Consider the following 20,628-nt stretch of genomic DNA (forward strand, 5'->3'; position numbering starts at 1 on the left):
TAATGAAAATTAAGACAAACATTGCATCTTTACAAGAGACTCACATTCAGAGAGATGATAGCTTTCATTTTTTTTAAATTTTGATGAGGTAAACAATATCATTCAGTTTTCTAAGCCAAAGCGAGTGGTGTTTCAATATTTATTGATCCTACTGTTCTGTTTGTTCATTTAAAGACTATTTCAGACTTTAATGGTCTTACGAGCCAAGAGGACCCCAAAACCCAGCAGCAATAGATATTCACCAAGACAAATGGTTACTTAAACAAAAGTTGCTTTTAATTATCTTTAAATATGAAAATAGAATCACACTTTAACTTGTCTCTATTGACTTACATAACCTAACTTAACCCCCCCACCCCTTTTAATTCTAAGCTAACATGTATGTAATGTGTGTATAGTTCAGAAAAGATCTTTGATTAACTGTCCAATCTCACTTCTCATTCCTCCAAGTTTACTGGTTGCAGGCAATTCTTATACTGTGCACAGAATTAAACATTTATGAATTTCACCAGGCTTTGGTGCTTGAAAGTTGAATGGTTACCGCTCAGGATGGTTCTTGTTGGTTTTTAGAAAGATCTGTTTTAAAGTGTTTGTATGTAACCTATGCTAACTCTTGAGTTAAAATTCAGTTATAACTAAACTTTTTAAAATCACTAAAGAGATAGCAATACACAATATATAACGTTATAATAAAGTAACCCAATGTTGAGAGAATTGTGACAGGGTTTCTAGAAATGTTTTTGGAGATAAATTGGCAAAAGGTTTGATAGAGTAGGTCACATACAAACACTTTAAAACAGATCTTATTTGAAATACTGGAATTCTACCCCATGCTAGACATATCGGGGCCTTAGAGCATTTGCAAGAGCTTTTAATAGTGCTCAAGTGACTTCACTAATGGATTTTTGTTTACAAAAGGCAACAAATTAAAGATCTTGCTGGAGCCGCAGATTGTCTGGGAGAGAACTTGTTCTTCTAAGAGGGTTGTGTGATTTTGCAAGCAGAGAGAGTCAAACAGGCTTTCTCTCACAGAGAGAGAGAGAGAGACTGAGATCACTTGTCCAGTGTTAAGATCCTTTGCTTTGAAGAGTGCCCAAGAGACTTCATGAATGGATTGTTGTTTACAAAAAAGGCAACAGATGAAAGAACTCAACAGAACTGCAGGGTGTCTGCACTGGAACTTGCTTTTCTAAGAGGATCATGTGGTTTTGCAAGCAGAGAGAGTAAAACAGGTGGAATAAGAGAAACAAAAAGGAACTCTGTGATGACTTTAAAGAAAGAGGTTATCATCTGGAGAACCCTGAAGGGGCAAGTTTCGTCAACAAGACACTGGATGGCTGATGGAAGTACATCAGTTGTGGATGTCCTGGAACAACAAATCTCTCTCTGAAAACTGAGAAGAACCTTCCTGAGCAGTAACCATGTACCTTTCAAGCACCAAAGCCTGGTGAACTTGATACATGTTAAATTCTGTGCACAGTATAAGAATTGCCTGTAACCAGTGAACTTGGAGGAATGAGAAGTGAGTTTTATAGGATGAAACTAATAAAAATATTGGAAAGAAAAAGGATGAAGGCTAAAGGCACCTAACAACAGGCCAGTTAGCTTAATGTCAGGAGTTCAGGAAAATGCTTGAAGCTATTGTTAAGAAAGGAATAGAGATATATCTGAATAGAAATTGTTTCTTCAGGCAGAAGCAGCATGGATTTATGATGGGTAGGTCATGTTTGACAATTTTACTGAAGTTATTTAAGGATATAATGAGCCCAGTGGTTAGAGTGGAACAGGTGGATGTTGCATGCTTGGATTTCCTGGAGGCATTTGATAAGGTGCTGCAGAAAAGATATCTATGAGTATGCATGAAATTGAGGTAATGTATTAGTTGTTGGGGCTAATTATGAAGGAATGAGGGAGGAACTTGACAGAGTAAATTTGAAACAGATGTTCAAGGGTGAAAGCACAGAAGTAATGTGGAGAAAGTTTAGGGACCACGTGAGCAGGGTTCAGGACAGGTTTGTTCCATTGGGGCAAGGAAAATGGAACCATGGCTGACAAAGCATTTGAGGCAACAAAAAGAAGATGGAATCCTACTTTAGATATAGCAAGGGCTCAGGAGAAATATATGGTAGCCAGGAAGAAACTTAAGACTTAGGAGAGCTTGAAGGGGGCATGAGAAGGCCTTGGCATGCAGGATTAAGGAGAACCCCAAAGCATTCTATGAGTATGTGAAGAACATAAGGATGAAGAAAGTGAAAGGAGTCAACATGTGCCTGGAGGCGGAGGAGGTTTGAAATGAATACTTTACTTCAGTATTCACAAGAGAAAAGGACCTTGATCAGAGTGAGGTTGAAATAGAACAGGCTTATGCATTGGACAATGTGGAGATTAAGGAAGAGGAAGTGTTGGATCTTTATAAAAACATTAAGATTGATAAGTCCCAAGGGCTGGATGCAATATACCCTAGGCTGCTGTGAGAAGTGAGAGAAGAGATAGCTGAGGCAGTAGCTATGATCTTTGAATCCTCTTTAGCCATAGGTTTGGAGAATGGCAAATGTACTCCCCTTGTTTAAAAAAGGTAATAAGGGGAATCCTGGGAGTTATAGTTCAGTGAGTCTTGCATCACTAGTGTGCAAACTATTGGAAAGGATTCTTAACAACATGATCTATGAGCATTTGGAGAAGTACAGTCTACTCAAGGATAGTCAGCATGGCTTTGTGAAGGGAAGGTCATGTATCACAAGCCTAATTGAGTTTTTTTGAGATGGTAACAAAAGAAATTGATGAGGGTAGGGCAGTAGATGTCATCTATTTAGATTTTAGCAAGGCATTTGACGAGGTCCCGCATTAAAGACTCATCTTGAGGCATAGGATCAGTGGAATTTTGGTTGTGTGGATATAAAATTGGATTACAGGAAGAAAGCAGAGAATAGTAGTGGAAAGAAAATATTCTGCCTGGAGGTTAGTGACTAGTGGAGCTCTGCAAGGATCTTTTATCGGGCCCCTGCTCTTTGTGATTTTGATAAATAACCTGGATGTTGAGGCAGAAGGATGGGTCAGTGAATTTGCAGATGACATGAAGGTTGGAGTTGTGGATGGAGCTGAAGGTTTTAGAAGATTACAAGAGGATATAGACAGAATGCAGAGTTGGCAGAAAAGTGGCAGATGGAGTTCAATCAGATAAGTGTGAGGTGATGCATTTTGAAAGGACAAACCAAATCTCTGGTAAGACCACACTTAGTGTATTGTGTTCAGTTCTGGTCACCTCATTATAGGAAGGATGTGGAATCTATGGAGGGGGTTCAGAAGAGATTTATTAGGATCTTTTCTGGATTGGAAAACAAGACTTATGAGGCAAGGTTAGCAGAGCTGGGACTTTTCTCTTTGGAGAGTAAAAGGATGAGAGGAGACTTAATAGAAATCTACAAGATTATGCGAGGCATAGTTAGGGTGGACAGCCAGCACCACCTGTTTCCCAGGGCAAGATCAGCAAACACCAGAGAACATATGTACAAAGTTAAGGTGAGATGTTTAGGGGAAACATCAGTGGTAAGTTTTTATACACAGAGAGTTGTGGGTGCCTGGAATGCTCTGCTAGGGATGGTGGTGGAGGCTGAAACATTTGGGGCATTTAAGAAACTCTTAGACAAGCACATGGATGAAAGCAAAATAGAGGTTTACTGGGCAGAGTGGGTTTAGTATTTTTTTAAGGAATATATAGGTCATCACAACATCGAAGCCCAAAGGCCCTGTACTGTGCTGTTGTGTTATATGTTCTATTAGCATGGAAAGAGAATTGGTTAATCAATAGAAGACAAAGTTTAGATAAATGGGTGTTTCTGTGGTTGGCATTCAGTGGTCAGCAGAGTGTCACTGGGTTGGTGCTGGACTTACAACTTGACATTTGGAAGAGGAACTGAGTGTAACATATTTAAGTTTGCTGATATGATATTGAGTAGAAAAGCAAATTGTGCATAGTCTGCAGAAGGTTAAGTGAGTAGGCAAGGATCTGACAGATCATGTATAATGTTGGTAATTGTGAGGTCATCTACTTTGAATGGAAAAAAAATAGTAAATCAGTGTATTATTTAACTAGTAAAAGATTGCAGCTTGTTTCCATTTCCAAAGGTCTTGGGAATCCTTGTACATCAATCATAAAATATTGGATAGCCCATTTAAAATGTAATCAAGGGGGTAAATGAACGGTTAGATTGATTGAATTTAATAGTTGGGAAGTTTAGCTGCAACTGTACAGGGTACTGATGTGTGTGTGCAGTTCTGGCCTCTTTTTTTGAGAAAGGATACATTGGCTTTGGTGGCGGTGCAGAGGACATTCTCCAGGTTGATTCCAATAATGAGGGAGTTAGCCAATGAGTCACCTGTGACTATACTCACTGGCATTTAGAAGAATGAAAGAGAATCTTCTAGAAATATAAAATTATGAAAAGAATAGATAAGAGAAGGAGATGGGTTGTTTCCTCTCATAGGTGAGACTAGAACTCGGGGACATGGTCTCAAGATTTGGGGACTAGATTTAGGATGGAGATGAGGAGAACTGCTTCTATGGAATTCTCTGCTCAAGGAAGCAGTGGCGGCTGCCTCATTAAATATAAGATACAGAAGCATAGATTTTTGCATAGAATTAAGGGCTACAGGGAAAAGGCAGGTAGGTGGAGGTTTATCCACGCCCAGATCACACATGATGTTATTAAATAGTAAAGCAGGCTTGACAGCCAGATGGCCAACTTCTGCTCCTCTTTCTTGTGTTATAAAGATTCCTAGTTGTGGTGTATATTTTTTAATTTTTTCTTCTTTCCACTTCTTGATCACTTTCTGTGGCAGAGCTCTTTTTTCCAGGTCTATCACAAGAAGAAATAACCAAGTAGAATATGTTGTTCTCACTGGGGGGGGAATGCATTATTTGCATTAAATCTTGGGAGTCCCTGGACCATGACAACTCAAAATGGAGGAGAAGATTTGGGTAGGATAAAGTTTGAGTCCCTACATGGGGAGCACCTACTCAACAACACAGAAAATTGTTGGTATAACCTGTCAGAATTAATTAAACTATAACAAAGGAATTAAGTAATTCAATGGTACATCCCTGAAGCATAATGCTCACATAGCAATATGAAGTTTATAGTGTATCTTAAAGTTTATCCACCAATACGTCTCTCTCCGATGCTCACTTTGATTTTGAACTAACTGTGTTGTACATTTATTGTTAATCCTTGTTCTTCAATTTTTTTATCTTCCACTGCTAACTGATATCAAAGTACTATGCTTTAGAGAGAAATCAACATAATTCTTAATCAGTGTTAATCTTTAAGCGAGCATTGATTCACGTTGCACCTTTCTCTCTTCCTTTAGTCAATTACCATTCTAGATGGCTTGCTGGAGACAGGAGCGACTATTGATGATGTGCATCTTGGACGGATCTTTGTATTTGGACTTATGTGGAGTGTTGGTGCCCTGTTGGAAAGAGAAAGCAGAATTAAACTTGAGAAATTTTTACGAAACCATAACAGCAAACTTGACTTGCCTCGTATTTCTGCAGATAGTCATGAAACCATGTTTGAGTTTCTTGTTAATCAGAAAGGCAAGGGCAATTAAATTATACCTTCTTTTGGTTCACGATTCACATATCTAGAAAGATTGCCTTTTTATACCTACTTTAACAGTTTTTGGTAGTTTTTTTTAAGCAACTGCTGGCCAGGTGGTGAAGGTACTAACACAGAATTAGAAGGGAGTACCCTGATTTACACAATTGATGTTGATGGTAAGCAACACTATGGACCAGCTGTACTATACATTCTGTGTGTTCTAATGCATTATTGCTTAGAGTTGTAGGTTAGAGATATTGAAGCAACAGAGTGATTGGTTGAGAAAATAGGAACTGAATTTCAGCCGTAATATTAAATAACTTTGTGATATGTGGTCTTTTCTTCTTCTTTCTTGTGTTTCTCCTTTTTTTCTTTTATAACTTGTACTTTATTCTCTGTAATCCACATTGTTACCTCATATGCTGGAAGTAAAACAAAAATGTCTACAGACAAATTGCTGGAGAAACTCAATAGGTCAAACTGTATTTTGTATAGCAAAGATAAAGCTACATAACCAACGTTTTAAGGTTGAGCCCTTCATCATGGTGGCGGGGGAAGGGGCAGTGGAGGAGCACAATCCCACAGACAGGAGGTAATAGGTGGATAAAGAAGAGAGGACACAGATACAGAAAATTAGTTGTCACTCCTCCAATTTGCAGGTCGTCTTGGTTTGACAGTATGAGGCCATGGGCAGACATGTCAGTTCATGAGTAAGGCACAGAATTGAAATGGATTGTCACTGGGAGATCCCTGTCACTGACGGGTCAGAGCAAAGGTGCTCAACGAAGTGATCTCCCAGTCTGTGTTCAGGAGATTCGATGTGGAGAAGGCCACAAAGGGGACACTGGATGCATTAGATGACTTTTGCAGATACACAAGTGAAGTGTTCACTTAGAAGGACTGTTTAAGGCCCCAAATGGTGGTGAGGGAGGAAGCGTGAGTGCAAGTGTATTTCTTCCTGCAGCTACTGGGGAAAGTGCCAAGGGAGCTATTAATAGGAAGAGATGAGTGGACGAAGGAGTCACAGAGATGCAGTCCCAACAGAAGGAGGAAAAGGAAAGATGTGTGTGGTGATGGGAATCATGTTATAGGTGGTGGAAATTATGGAGGATAACGAGTTGGATGTGGAGGTTGGTAGGGCAAGAGGTAAGGACAAAGGCAATCCTGTTTTTGTTGCATCTGGGAACAGAGACATCCAGGGCAGGTGATTGGGAAATGGAGGAGGTGCAAGAGAGGGCTTAGTTGATGGTGGTGGTGAGTAAACCACGTTTCTGACATTTCAGATGATCTGGACTGGAAAACTTTATCCTGGGAAGAGATACGGCAGAAACAGAGAAATTGAGAGAAAGGAATTGAATCCTTGCAGGGGACTGGGTGGAAAGAAGTGTATTCAAGGAAGTTAGTGAGTTTTTAAAATATGTCTGTAGAAAGTGTTTCTCCTGAGATGGAGACAGAGAGGTCAAGAAAGGGGAGAATGTCGCTAGACATGGACCAATTGAACTTGAGGTCATGCTGAAAGTTGGCAGTAAAGAGAATAAAGTTGATGAACTCCTCAAGGGTGCATGAAGCAGCACTGATGTAGTCTACTTTGTGGAGCAATCCATGCTGCAAGTCTTCCTCCAATATATTGATGACTAGATTAGAGGAGCAACACCTAATTTTCCGTCTTGGCACTCTCCAGTCCCAGATGGCATTAATGTAAACTTTTCTACAGCCTACTCCCTGATCTTCTCTCCTCCATCCCACTGCCATCTTTCCTCCAGCTCTCCCTTCCCTCTCCATTCGCAGAACCATCCTCCCTCTCCTTGTTTGCTGGTGCACCCTCCCCTCCCTTATCTACCTATTACCTCCTGCCTGAGGGACTGTGCTCCTCTTCCCATCATTTTGTTTGGGCGCCTGCCCATGTTTCATCCATACCTTGATGAGGGGCTCAAGCCCAAAACAAGAGTTATGGATCTTTATCTTGGCTATATAGCGTGCACTGTTTGACCTTCCAGCATTGTGCTTTTACTTTTATCTCATATGCTGCCAGTAGTAAAAAGCTTTCAGAGCCATATAGCACAAAAATGGGTCCTTTGACCCAATTTGTCTATGTTGACCAAGTTGTCGACCAAAAGTAGTTCAAGTTGGCTGAATTTGATCCATTTCCCTAAACCTTTCTGATCTATGTACCAATATAAACGTCATGTAAACATTGTATTTGTGCCTGCCTCTACTGCTTCCTCTAGCAGCTCATTTCATACACCACTGCCCTCTGTACAAAGATACCTCTTTCGTTCTTTTTTAAATCTTAGCCCTCTCACCTTCAATCTATGTCCTCTGGTTTTAGATTTCCCAACCCTGGGAAAACACTATGACTGTTTACCTTATCTATTCCCCTCATGATTTTATAAACCACTATATGATTTCCCCTTAGCCTCCGACACTGCAAAGAGAGATACTCAGCCTATCCAGCCTCTCCTTATAATTTAAATTTAGTCCCTGGTAATGAATGCTTTTGTGAACCCTTTAAGAACTATATCCATCATAATGAGGTGAGTGTCCAAAACTGCATATTATCACTCCAGGTGTGATCCCACCAACACCTTGTACAGTTGTAACATGATATCCTGTCTGACAAAGGGCTTAGGCTTGAAATGCTGGTTACCCTTTATTTCCTATAGATGCTGCATGGCCTGAAGAGCTTCTCCAGCACTTTTTATAAATTGAATAATGTTCACCATCTAATAATCCTTAACCATTCAAATTCTAAATCCATTTGACTGTTATTCGTATCAGTCATATTCCACATTTATTGAATTGTTTGGCTATTGATACTATCAAAACAAATGTAGAGTATTACCACATTAAATGCTTTAAGATACCAATTTTATTTTTATGAAACAGCAAATCCAAAAATGGTTTAAGAAATCATTTTAAATGGAAACCTGATATAATTTAGCATTAGGACGGAACCACAGTATAGCTCCCTTATTTAAACAGTGGTTTCCTGTTTCTGATTTTTACTACAGGTGAATGGGAGAACTGGAAAATATGGGTTCAAGAGTATTTCTACCCAGCAGACAGTGAACCAGACTATAATTCAATCCTAGTGCCAAATGTGGACAATGTCCGGACTAACTTTCTTGTGGATACCATTGCTAAACAGTACAAGGTAAATAAATCATTAAGGACTCTTGTGGTATCATCACTGGAAAGGATGTCCAGGGGCAGGTCTGACTGTGCACTGATCCTTTTAGTTGCCTTGTTTCTAATCGTAGAGAGGACAGTGAGGACTTTCATTGGTTTACGTGCCACTTATCAGGAGTTAGAATAAGAAGAGTAAAGCTGCTGCTTTAAAGCTCCCAGGTTCAATCTTGAACTCTGGAGCTTTTTGTACAGAGTTGGTATGGTCTTCCTCCGAATTCCACTTCCCAAAGACATGTATTGATAGGTGAATTGACCACTGTAAATTTTACCCCTGGACTATTGGTTATAAAGAAAAGTGAAACTCAGCAACATCCATAGGAAGCAAAGGTATATAACCAATATTTCAGGCCTGAGCTTTTGATCAAGGCATGAGCAGAAAGCAGGCAGCTGCCTGAATAAAAAGGTAGTGGGGAGAGGGAAGAAGGAGAAGGGGAGGAATACAGGCCAGTAGGAGATGCCATTGGAGGACATGAGTGGGAGGAAAGAAGAGAAAAAAGCTGAGAAGTGATGGGGGAGGGCTTAGCTCTGAATGTAGAGGACAGGGGATGGGGAGCTGGAAAAAAGGAGATAGAGGAGGGGCCTAATGGAAAATGGAGAAGTCAATGTTAACACCATCTGGTTGGAGAGTGCCCGGAAAGAATATTAGATTTTCTAACAGAAACACCACAGTCTGTCTGGTTTGATAGCAGAACATCAAGCATCATCGCGCTGAGCACTGGCCCTCCACAGGGCTGTGTGCTCAGCCCGCTCCTCTTCACACGACTGACCCACAACTGCATTGCCAGATCTAGCTCCAACAGTGTCATCAAGTTTGCAGATGACACAACAGTAATTGGCCTCATCAGCAACCATGGTGAAAGAAAGGTGAAAAATCTCATGAGATGGTGCAAGAGTAACAACATGAGTCTCCACATGGACAAAATGAAGCAGATGGACTTCAAGGGGACCAGGAACGACCACCCTCCACTATGCATTAACAACTCTGTAGTAGAGAGTGGAGAGCACCAAGTTCCTTGGAATTCACTTAACTAAATGACCTATGGTGGACACTCAACATTTTCTCACTTGTCAGCAGGGCACAAGAGTGACTGCACTTACTGAGAAGACTGAAAAGGGCAAGGCTATTGGCCACCATTATGTCAACCTTCTGTTAGGGTTCTATTGAGAGTGTTCTGGCCAGCTGCATCACAATGTGGGATGGCTGCTGCAGAGAAATGGATAGAACATTAATCCACAAGTCCATAAGAGTGGCAGAGAGGATCACTGGAGTCTCCCTCCCACCTATCAATGTGATCTACCGGGATCGTTGTCTGAAGAGTTTGCACAAAATCATTGAAGATTCCTTTCACCCTGCACACAGCATTTTTCAGCTGCTCCTGACGGGGAAGAGAAAAAGGGTATCCGTGATCAGTGAGAATGCTGAATGGCCAAATGAACTCCTCACACTAATCATCCAAGACTCTCTTTAGTACAACTGTGGTGCGCTGTTAGCCAAAATCTGACACACTCAAGGTAAAGTCTGAACAGCAGGCTTTAATCCACAGAGCCAGGTTGGCTGTGACTGCAGTAACTCTGAGTGAGTTTCGGGAGGCCGGTGCAGGCTTATATCCCGGAGAGTCATTGACACCCGACCGGGTGGGGCTTGATCCCTTCAGGCCGACTGATTGATAGCCGGCCAGGTATTGTCCTGTCCCCTTACACTCCTGCACATGTAGAGGTCGCCCCCTGCAGTAGGCCGGCGGTATACCACCACATTCACCCCCTTCTTTAAAATTGTCCCAGGGTGGGTGGGGGGGGGGGGGCAGTAACAAAGAATCGTGCCCACTATGCAAAAATACAATATTTACAGGTTGAGACGATCTGGCAGCCGCCGGGGTCTCTGTGACCGTCAAAAGACTGGCTCCTGGTCACTGGTCAGAGGGGAAGTGGGGGGGGCTAGTGGCAGGGATCTGAGTGACTGGTGTGGTGTCGCATGGAGGGGTGGCTGAGGGGGCTAGGGTCGACGTGTGAGAGTCATATTGGATGAGTGGAGGGCAGGTTCATCCCCCACGGCTGAAGCAGGCCCCTGGTGGTCAAGGAGGTCCTGCGTGCCCCATAGCTGCCTGGGGATGAGGATATATGCCCAGTCAGCATCATCCTGGGCTGAAGGATGCTGCGGAATGGTGGGTGCTTCTGATGGTGCCAGGTCCCTGGTTGAGACGGTGTCCTCCCTGCCACTGCCGAACCTAACGTAGGCGTAGTTGTGGTTCACGTGTAGGAGGAAAACCTGCTCGACCAGGTGTTCAGCCTCATGTGCCCGTACGTACTTACGCAGGAGCACCAGTCCCAGGGACGTGAGCCATGCTGGGAGGGACATTCCAGTCGCCGACTTCCTGGGGAATGAGAACAGACGTTCATGAGGGGTCTCGTTGGTAGCCGTACACAGAAACAACCGAATGGCCATGGAGTGCCTCAGGCAGGGCATCCTGCCAGTACTCAACGGCCCACCCTTTTGACTTGAGAGCCAGGAGGACTGCCTTTCAGACCACCCTGTTTACGCGTTCCACTTGCCCATTGCCTCTTGGGTTATAACTCGTGCGGCAACTCACGATGCCCCTCGCCGTCAGGTACTGGCGCATCTCGTCACTCATGAAACCAGACCCCTCCGGTCACTGTGGATGAAAGCAGGGTAGCCAAACATGGTGAAGATGTGCTCCAGGGCCCTGATGATGGTGGCCGTGAAGGTGTCTGGGCAAGGGATAGCGAAAGGGAAGAGTGAGTACTTGTCCACTACCATGAGGAAGTAGAAGTTTCGGTTTGTGGAAGGCATAGAGGCCCTTTGAAATCCATGATGAGATGCTTGGGGCCGAGTGGCCTTTATGACTTGGGCCTGGGGTGGGCGGAAGAAACGGGGTTTACACTCCGCGCAGTCCCAGCAGGCCTTGGTCATGTCCCTGACATTTCTGATGGTATACACCAGGTTCTGGGACTTAATGAAGTGGTATAACCTGGTGACACCCGGATGGCAGAGGGACTCATGCAGTGCCTGCAGCCTGTCATCAAGCATAGACGCACAGGTCCGAGAGAGGGAATCGGGGGATTTGTTAAATTTTCCAGGACGGTACTGGATGTCGTAGCTGTAGGTTGCCAGCTCAACTCTCCAGCGCAGGATCTTGTCTTTCTTGATCTTGTTCTTGTGGGTAGTGTTAAACATTAACATCACGGCCAGCTGGTCAGTGAGGAGGGTGAATCTCCTGCTGGCCAGGTAGTGGCACCAGTGGTGGACTGGTTCCACAATCGCCTGGGCCTCCTTTTCAATAGTGGAATGCCCTAGCTCGGAGCCGTGGAGGGTCCTAGAGAAGATGGCGATGGGGCGCCCCCCCCCCCCTTGGTTGAGGGTAGCAGCAAGGGCTACCTCAGAGGCATCGCTCTCCACCTGGAAGGGGGAGTCCTCATCCACGGCCTGCATTGTGGCATCCGTGATGTCCTGCCTGATGCGGATGAAGGCTGCCTGCACCTCGGGTGGGAGGGGAAAAGTTGTAGTTTGGGCCAGTGGGTGGACTTTGTCTGAGAAGTGATGGGCAAGTGGAAAACGGAAATGAGGTGGTCTGGAAGGCAGTCCTCCTGGCTCTCAAGTCAAAAGGGTGGGACGTTGAGTACTGTCAGGACGCCCTGCCCGAGGCACTCCATGCCATTCAGTCGCTTCTGTGTATGGCTACCAACGAGACCCCCTCATGAACATCTGTTCTCATTCCCCAGAAAGTCGGCAACTGGAATGTCCCTCCCAGCATTGCTCACGTCCCCGGGACCGGCACTCCTGCAAAGTGTACCAGTGGCCTGCTGCAAGGGGCAACCTCTGAACCTGCAGGAATGTAAGGGGCAGGACAACACCTGGCCAGCTGTCAATCAGTCGACCTGAATAGATCAAACCCCACCTGGTCAGGTGTCAATCACCCTCCGGGTGATTGCGCCGGCCTTTCAAAATCTCACTCAGAGTTACTGCAGCTACAGCCAGCCTAGCTTTGTGGAAGTCTTTGTGGATTAAAGCCCGTTATACAGTCTTCACCTTGTGTGTGTCTGATTCTGGCTAACAGCGCACCACAATTTAATCCACAAAGACTTATCTATATGTGTGTTATAGCTGGTTGTATATCTAAAAGTTTTTGTACCAAGGATTGGAAAACGGTGTTTTGTTGGATTGTACTTGTGCAATCAAATGACAAAAGACTTGACAATGAGGAAGTGAACAGGAGGGAGAGAGATCAACAACCATATGCTCAACATTAGCAAAACCAAAGAGATGATTGTGGACTTCAGGAGGAGGGCAGGAGAACACAGTGCAATCCTCATCAGTGGTTCAGAACTTCCTGGGTGTCAACATCTCTGAGGATCTGTCCTGGAGCCTCCATGTTGATACAATCACAAAGAAGGCTCACTAGCAACTGTACTTTGTGAGATGTTTGAGGAGATTTGGTATGTTACCGAAGACTCTCAAACTTGTACAGGTGGACCGTGTAGTGTATTCTGTCTGGTACAGAGGTGCCAACACTCAGGATAAGAAAAAACTCCAGAGGATTGTTAACTTGGCCTGTGAAATTACAGGCACCAGACTTCACTCTATCAAAGACATCTACAAGATCTCAAGAAAACAGCCTCTATCCTCAAGGATCCCCACTATCTTCACCCTGCTACCATCAGGGAAAAAGGTGCAGGAGCCTAAAGCCAAGCACTCCGTGGCACCCTGAACAATGATCAATGAACCAAAGACACTGCCTTACTTTGACTTTATTGTGCACTATTTTTAATTATTGTTGTAAGATGGTTTATATGAAATGTTTGAACGTAATGCTGCCTCAAAAATTGAATTTCGTGACTTGTTCATGAAAATAAGTTTTGATTCTGACCAACTACAATTATATAAATTACATTATCACAGTCTACAAAAACAGAAAAAGTGATGATAAATATAAAAATGTCGATAAATATTCACAGTTGCAGTTAGGTCAAGGGAAATTATGTTGTTCAATAGTGAGGACCGATTTGGTAGTCCTGGAGTAGTTCATGATTAGGGTTTCACTCAGCGTGAAATGGATCCCAGGAGAGAGGTACAGTGTTCGGATGTAGAGCTCTATGTTACATCTGTAGAGCCCCCTAAAGAGGGTGCCAAACAGCCTTTAGAACAAAGAGTTATTCAAAGGCATTTGTCAACTGTAGAGGTGGCGCTGCAAACTGCACCTCTTGAGGTAGAAGAACCTATACAACTTGATGTACTGGGAGAATTTAATACATTATGGACTGGGGAAAACCCCGGCCAGCGTCCTCCAGTCGCTGCTGGAGAGGCTGTGGCTGGGGTTTCCACACGCAGTCATACTACAAGGAAGGCAACCAGAATGAAGGAAGGAACAGAAGATCCTTTGGTTATGCAGAAGAAGTTATCTTCCAATTGAAAAGATTTTTGTGAATCTTGAATCTAAGATTCATTAAAGTGAAATTACCTTATACATTGCAGGGATTATCCAAGATTATGACTGAACTTGGTACTAGGTTTAATACTCTGGTGAAAATACATTCTCAACAGATGGCTGAGTTTGGAGCTTTTAAGCTTGAAGTGAGAGATACAGGATCAAGTTTTTGATGTGACCAAAATGGTCGAAGACTTACAAACTCAAAATAAAAATTTGGTGAAAAAGATTGATTATTTGGAAAACCAATCCAGACAGAACAATATAACGATTATTGGTTTGCCGGAAGGAATGGAGGGATCAGACCCAAGAAAATTTTTTACTGAATGGATTCCGCAGGTGCTGGGTCAAGAACATATCCCGGAAGGTATAATACTGGAACGTGCTCACAGAGCCTTGCGTAGAAGACCTATTTCAGGTCAAAGTCCAAGACCTGTTTTGGTTCGTTGCTTGAATTATTACGACAGAGAAATAATTTTACGAGTGGCTATTAGAAATGCACAACAGAGAAAATCACCCTTGATGATTCAAAATAATCGAGTTTTCTTCTATGCGGATTTGAGTCAAGAAGTTATGTTCCAATGACGGGAATTCAATCCTGCTAAAGAGTTGTTGTGGAAGAAAGGTTACAAGGCAACCTTTAGATATCCAGCTGTTTTGAAGGTTTTCCAAGATGGTTACCAACCAAAGTTCTTTGATTCTCCAAAGGAAGCTATAGCATTTGCTCAAGAGCTGCCAATTACTCAGTTTCAACAGAGACATATTCCGCCGCGATCTCTAAGGAGACAAGAGATGGAAGAAAAGAGCCGTGCTCCAAGAAGGAATGGTTGTAATGGTGACTCGGCAGTTGGAGCTGATTAAAAGAAGAGTTGTCCTTTTTTTTTTCTAATGTTTTATTTTCAAAAAAAAGGGATATTAAATAATGATGATGTTAGTTTAAGATGAAGTGAGAGTTGAGGGAGAGAACTGGATAGGCACTATTTCCTGAAAGTCATCTGCTACGTGTGAGCTATCTCACACCCATTTTTTTTTTGGGAGTTACCGCATTGCGCGGTTTAGACGGGAGGGGGTATTTTTAACCTCCTACCCGTTTTGTTTTCCTTTTTTTTTGTATTATTAGATTAAAGAGTGAAGGGGTTTTTTTTTGTTTAAATTTTTTTTTAAAAAAGCATAAGAAAGTATTTAATTGTTTAAAAAACTAAAAATTGATGTGGTTTTTTTTGTAAAGTTTATTCAGTAGATAAGGAATATCTGAAATTTAAATGTGAATGGGATGGATAAGTTTTTTTTATTTTTTCTTTAACTTTAAGGTGAAAGGAGTGGTAATTCTTGTGTATATTATTTTGCTATTTTAGTTATAGAAGTATTTTAGTTATTGAATTGTACAATTCTTAATGAGGCTTGAATTTTGTTTGTGGTTTATGCTCCATTTGTTGAAGATATAGATTTCGTTGTAGATGTGTTTTTATTATTTGGATATCTGAATTTTAACGTAATGATTGGGGATATTTAAATGTGGTATTGGAGCTTTTATTGGATAACTATTCAAGAGTAAAAGGGAAAAATGGTGGAAGAGTACTAAAATTGAATTGTACAATGCTTAATGAGGTTTGAATTTTGTTTTAAGATGATGGTTTATGTGACTAATATGATGATAGATGTGAAGTTAGTTGGTATTTGGTGAAGGTTTATCTCTATAGAGAAAGTTTTTTTCATCATTTTTTTCATGCTACAATTTTTTTTTAAGAATTGATTATTGTTTAAGAATTTTTGATAGATAATGTTTTTAACTTTACTAATTTTTTATATTAAGTTTGAGTTAATTATATGTTTCATCTTAACTCCGTTTGTTAAATATATGCATTTAAGTTTGATTTAAATATGTTTTTTAAGTCTGATATCTTAGTATTAATTACTTTTCTTTTTGTTAGTATTTTAATCGGTTATGTTTTTGTTTTTTTTGTAAGTGGGTTTTTTTTCTCACATATGTTATTAACTTTATTAATTCTTCACTCTTTATTTTGGGGGGAAGGGGGGTTGGACTAATTTGAGTTGGGTTATTAATGTGTAATAATTATTGGGGAGGGTGTAGTTTATTTAGATTACTGATACTGTATTGTAATTTTATTATTTTATTCTTAATTTTTTTAAATGTAATCCTATATGTTATTCATGTTATAAAATCTTAAATAAAGTTTAAAAAAAAAGGATAGAATACAGTTCAGGAACCTGTTACGGGTTATATTATATATTAATATGTCTTTAAAAGCAATAGATTGTAGGAGTTTAGTATAGGTCACTTCAAAAACTGATACAAAACACATCTCATTTAAAATGCCAGAGATTTGCTCAAGCAGATATCCAGGCTCTGGGTACCTTTGCAAAGATAATGAAACTACTTTGGAAGGAATCTTCAGAAGGTGGTGTAAATGGACTATTGTTTTTAAAGCAACAGATGGCCAGGCTCAAACTGATTCCAGTGCCAGCAATCTGTCTGGTTGCAGTTTGCTGTCCTAAGAGGGGTCATGTGGTTTTGCAAGCAGAGAGAGAGAAAAGACGAATCAGGATTTCTCTTTTAGAGAGAGAGAGAGTTCTGCAGTAGCTATTGGAGACTGCAACATGGCAAAATGGCAGGCTTGTCAAAACCCTATTCTGAAGACAGGATCTGAGTTCAGCTGTTGAAAAACTCTCGTACTCTCTACAAGAGAACATTGCTGGCTACAGTGTTTCTCCTGAAATAAAGGAAAAAAGAGGAACTCTGTAGTGATCTAGAAGAAGTTATCATTTGGAAAATGCAAGATTGGGCATGTTTATTCAGCAAGACACTGAAGTGGTTGATCAGAGGGAATCAGTTTGCGTGTGTCCAACGAGCAACAAATCTCTCTCTGAAACCAACTGAGAACCTTCCTGAGCAGTAACCATTTAACTTTAAGCACCAGAGCCTGGTGAATATTCATAAATATTAAATTCTGTGCACAGTATAAGAATTGCCTGAAGATGTGAGAAGTAAATGATTGGAATATTAAAGCAAAGAACTTCCCTGATCATATACACATTCGCTTAGAATTAGAAGGGGGTTAAGTTAATAGTGATAAGTTAAAGTTTGATTCTGTTTTTATGTTTAAAGAAAATTAAAAGTAACTTTTGTTTAAGTAACTATTTATCTTGATGAATTTCTATTGCTGCTGGGTTTTGGGGTCTTCTGGACTCGTAACCAACCTGACAGCTGTGAGGTAAAAACTGTTCTTGAACCTGCAGGTGCTGGCCTTCAGTCTTCTGCACCTTCTGCTTGAAAGTGGCAGTGAGAAGAAATTGTGATCAGCATAGTAGGGATCCTTTATGATGTTGGCTGCCTCCTTGGGGCAGTCTTAATTATTGAAGAGTAAGTTATTAGAACATGTTGATAGACGAATGTCAGCAGCACCCCCTTACCTGACGGCAAAACTGCCACCAGTAAAATAAATCACTTCTTAGAAATTAACGCACTTCAATTGTTTGCCAGAGAAACACTTAAGTTTCCAAAAGTAAAATAATGGAAGAAATATTGCTGGCAGAATGAATTTTCTGTTTTTATTATAAACTCTAACAGGCAGTACTTCTGACGGGGGAACAAGGGACAGCAAAAACAGTCATGATTAAAGGATATTTGAAGAAGTATGATCCTGAAAAGCATCTCTCCAAAGGTCTGAATTTTTCTTCTGCTACAGAGCCTTACATGTTCCAGGTAACATACTTTTTATTTTTTAGGTATCATAAATGTTTTGATGCTCAGAAAATTGCATTAAATGTGTGGAACTTGCCAGGCTAGATATGTTATTCATTTGATGCCTGGATACTGCAAATTTCGAGGTTTGAACAAAAGAGGAGAAACTCACAAACTGCTAGAAGAGTTCAACGGTTCTGTCGGCGTCCATGGAAGGCTGTAGGTAGCCTACATTTTGGGCCAAAAAATCTTTCACCATTCCTGAATTGAAGGAAAAATATATGGATTGAATATCCATGGTTAAAATTAGCCAAGTCAGGAAAGAGTGAAGTATTAATTTGTGGAGAGTGTCTGAAGTTTTGTAGATGTCATAAGTGGAAATTGAACTAGGGCAGAAAGAATATCGTCAAGTTAAGTAGAAAAGAGTTTCATTGGTTAACAGGGAGTGTTCTGACTGTATTGTAGTGAGAAGGTGAAGGTAGGATGCATAGGTAGTTCATGAAGCCGTGAGATTGGAGGCTGAAGAGGCAGAGTTTCCGGAAAAGAAGGAATCAGAAAGCATCTGGGAAACAATGGACTGATGTTTAAACATGGAGTTATGACCCAGAGTAGGACCAACTAAGAATTTCAAAGACTTTTTTCTTTTTGTATATAACATACGCTTTTCCTAATTTTCAACGACTCATTGCCATTATTTCTCAAAATATGGTCAAAGCTGTTGTGGTGCAACCACTGTTAATACTGTTTGTATGTGTAGGACTGGCCCGCTCCTTGCTGATTGTTCCTGTGACTTCTCCCCATTGATTCCCCTGATAAAGGCGGCCATGCCATAACCCCTCCCCCAGAACAAGCTCGAGTCTTGGGTCAGCAACATGAGACATGCCTCCTGTTTTTGGTAAAAGCCTATCAGTCAGGTAACTTCTAGTCATTGGAGTTATTGAAAACACATCAATTTTATTAGCAGGAATGGACAAGTTGCTGAGACCAGAGAGACTGGAAATTGACCCACAATCAACAGTAGCATCCGACAATTTCAAACTCTGGCTATACTGCTTCAACTCGTTTCTGCAGGCCTCAAACCTGACACAGACAAGCTGTACTTACTGTTCACAAGGGTCAAGACCTGAGTCTACCCGATGGTCAGAGACTGTGAGACATTCACTGAAGCAATGGACATTCTGAAAGGTCAGAACTGGCCCAGGTGAATGAAGTCCACGCCAGGCATGTTCTAACCATGCATAAGCAGCAACATGGGGAGTCGATCAATGATTCGGGTCCTGCAAGTCCTTGGATGGGCCTGCAACTGCAAGGCTGTATCATCAGAAGAGTACACAGAGGAGCTAATCTGAGATGCCTGTGGATTACGTTTGCTAGCGACTGCTAGAACAAGGTGAACTGAAGCTGCAGAAAGCCATTGAACTAGCCAAAACTCTGGAAGTATCCCTCTGCAGCATGGACTCTTTTTCGATCGATAACATGGCTGCTGCATGGGGAACATAGGGGCCGCTATCTTGGGATGTGGGTTTGTAGACCACCCCACATCCCAACCTGACTGTGGACACCACCACCGGCGGCGAGCACCCGAAGTGCTACCTCTGTGGCCAGCAGAAGCACCCTAGGAAGCACTGACTGGCGAAGGATATGGCCTGCGACTAACAGTTTTTAAACCACCTTCTCTCCCTGCTGAACGTGTTCAACCAGCAACCCACGATCTGTCCACAACGTGCAGCCTGTGGGCTCTCCACCTTCCGGATTCCACCCCCCACCTTTGTTCACTAACCTCACCCCCCGACTGTAAGCCCGTCGCCATCAAGAGCAGGTGATACAGTGCTGGGGACAGGGCCTTTATCAAATCAGAGATAAGACAGCTCTTGACCAAGAAGATCATCGAACTCAGAGCTCTGGTAGTGGTGGTTAAAATTTGAGGGAAAACACCGAATGGCTACCAACTACAATCAGACCATTAACAGATTTATGCAACTGGATGTGTACCCTCTCCCCCACATAGCCGACATGGTGAACCAAAACACCCAATATCGGATATTTTCCACCATTGACTGAAAGTCAGCATACCACCTATCCACCTGGAGGACTGCCAGTACACCGCGTTCAAGGCGGATGGCCGTCTCTTCCACTTTCTGAGGGTCCCCTGCAGGGTCAGCAATGGAGTCTCATCTTCCAGAGGGAGATGAACTGAATGGTGGATGAGCACAGGCTGCTGACCATATTCCCCTACCTCGAAAATGTCACTATCTGCGGCAACGATCTGCAGGACCATGATGCCAACTTTCGGAAATTCCTTCAGACAGCCAAAATCCTTAACCTCACTTACAACAAAGATAAATGTGTATTCCACACATCACACCTGGCTATATGTCATGGAGAATGGAGTTATTAGTCGCATTCCTGACCACATGCGCCCACTGTTGGAGCTCCCACTTCCCCATACCCTCAATAACCTGAAAAGATGCCTGGGGTTTTTCTCTTATTATGCCCAGTGGGTCCCCAACTATGCTGATTAGACCCACCCCCTCATGAAAGCCACCTCCTTTCCCCTGTCGGCAGAGGGCTGTGAGGCCTTCAGCCGCATCAAAGACAATATTGCCAAGGCTGTGATGTATGCTGTGGACAAATCCACTCCATTCCAGGTGGAGACCGATGCATCCGACTTTGCCCTGTCCGCCACACTTAACCA

At 42.1% G+C, this 20,628-nt stretch overlaps 1 protein-coding gene across 1 annotated transcript in view; it reads left to right on the forward strand.

Annotated features, from left to right (window-relative positions):
* Positions 1–20,628, forward strand: part of LOC138737388 (dynein axonemal heavy chain 8-like) — a 397,732-nt gene that overhangs the window by 67,313 nt on the left and 309,791 nt on the right. The window contains exons 8-10 of the mRNA XM_069888135.1: positions 5,368–5,596; positions 8,612–8,754; positions 17,820–17,954. Coding sequence (XP_069744236.1) covers positions 5,368–5,596; positions 8,612–8,754; positions 17,820–17,954 — 507 coding nt within the window. The remainder of the gene's footprint in view (positions 1–5,367; positions 5,597–8,611; positions 8,755–17,819; positions 17,955–20,628) is intronic.

Source organism: Narcine bancroftii, chromosome 6, assembly GCF_036971445.1.
Source record: "Narcine bancroftii isolate sNarBan1 chromosome 6, sNarBan1.hap1, whole genome shotgun sequence".
NCBI lineage: Eukaryota > Metazoa > Chordata > Chondrichthyes > Torpediniformes > Narcinidae > Narcine > Narcine bancroftii.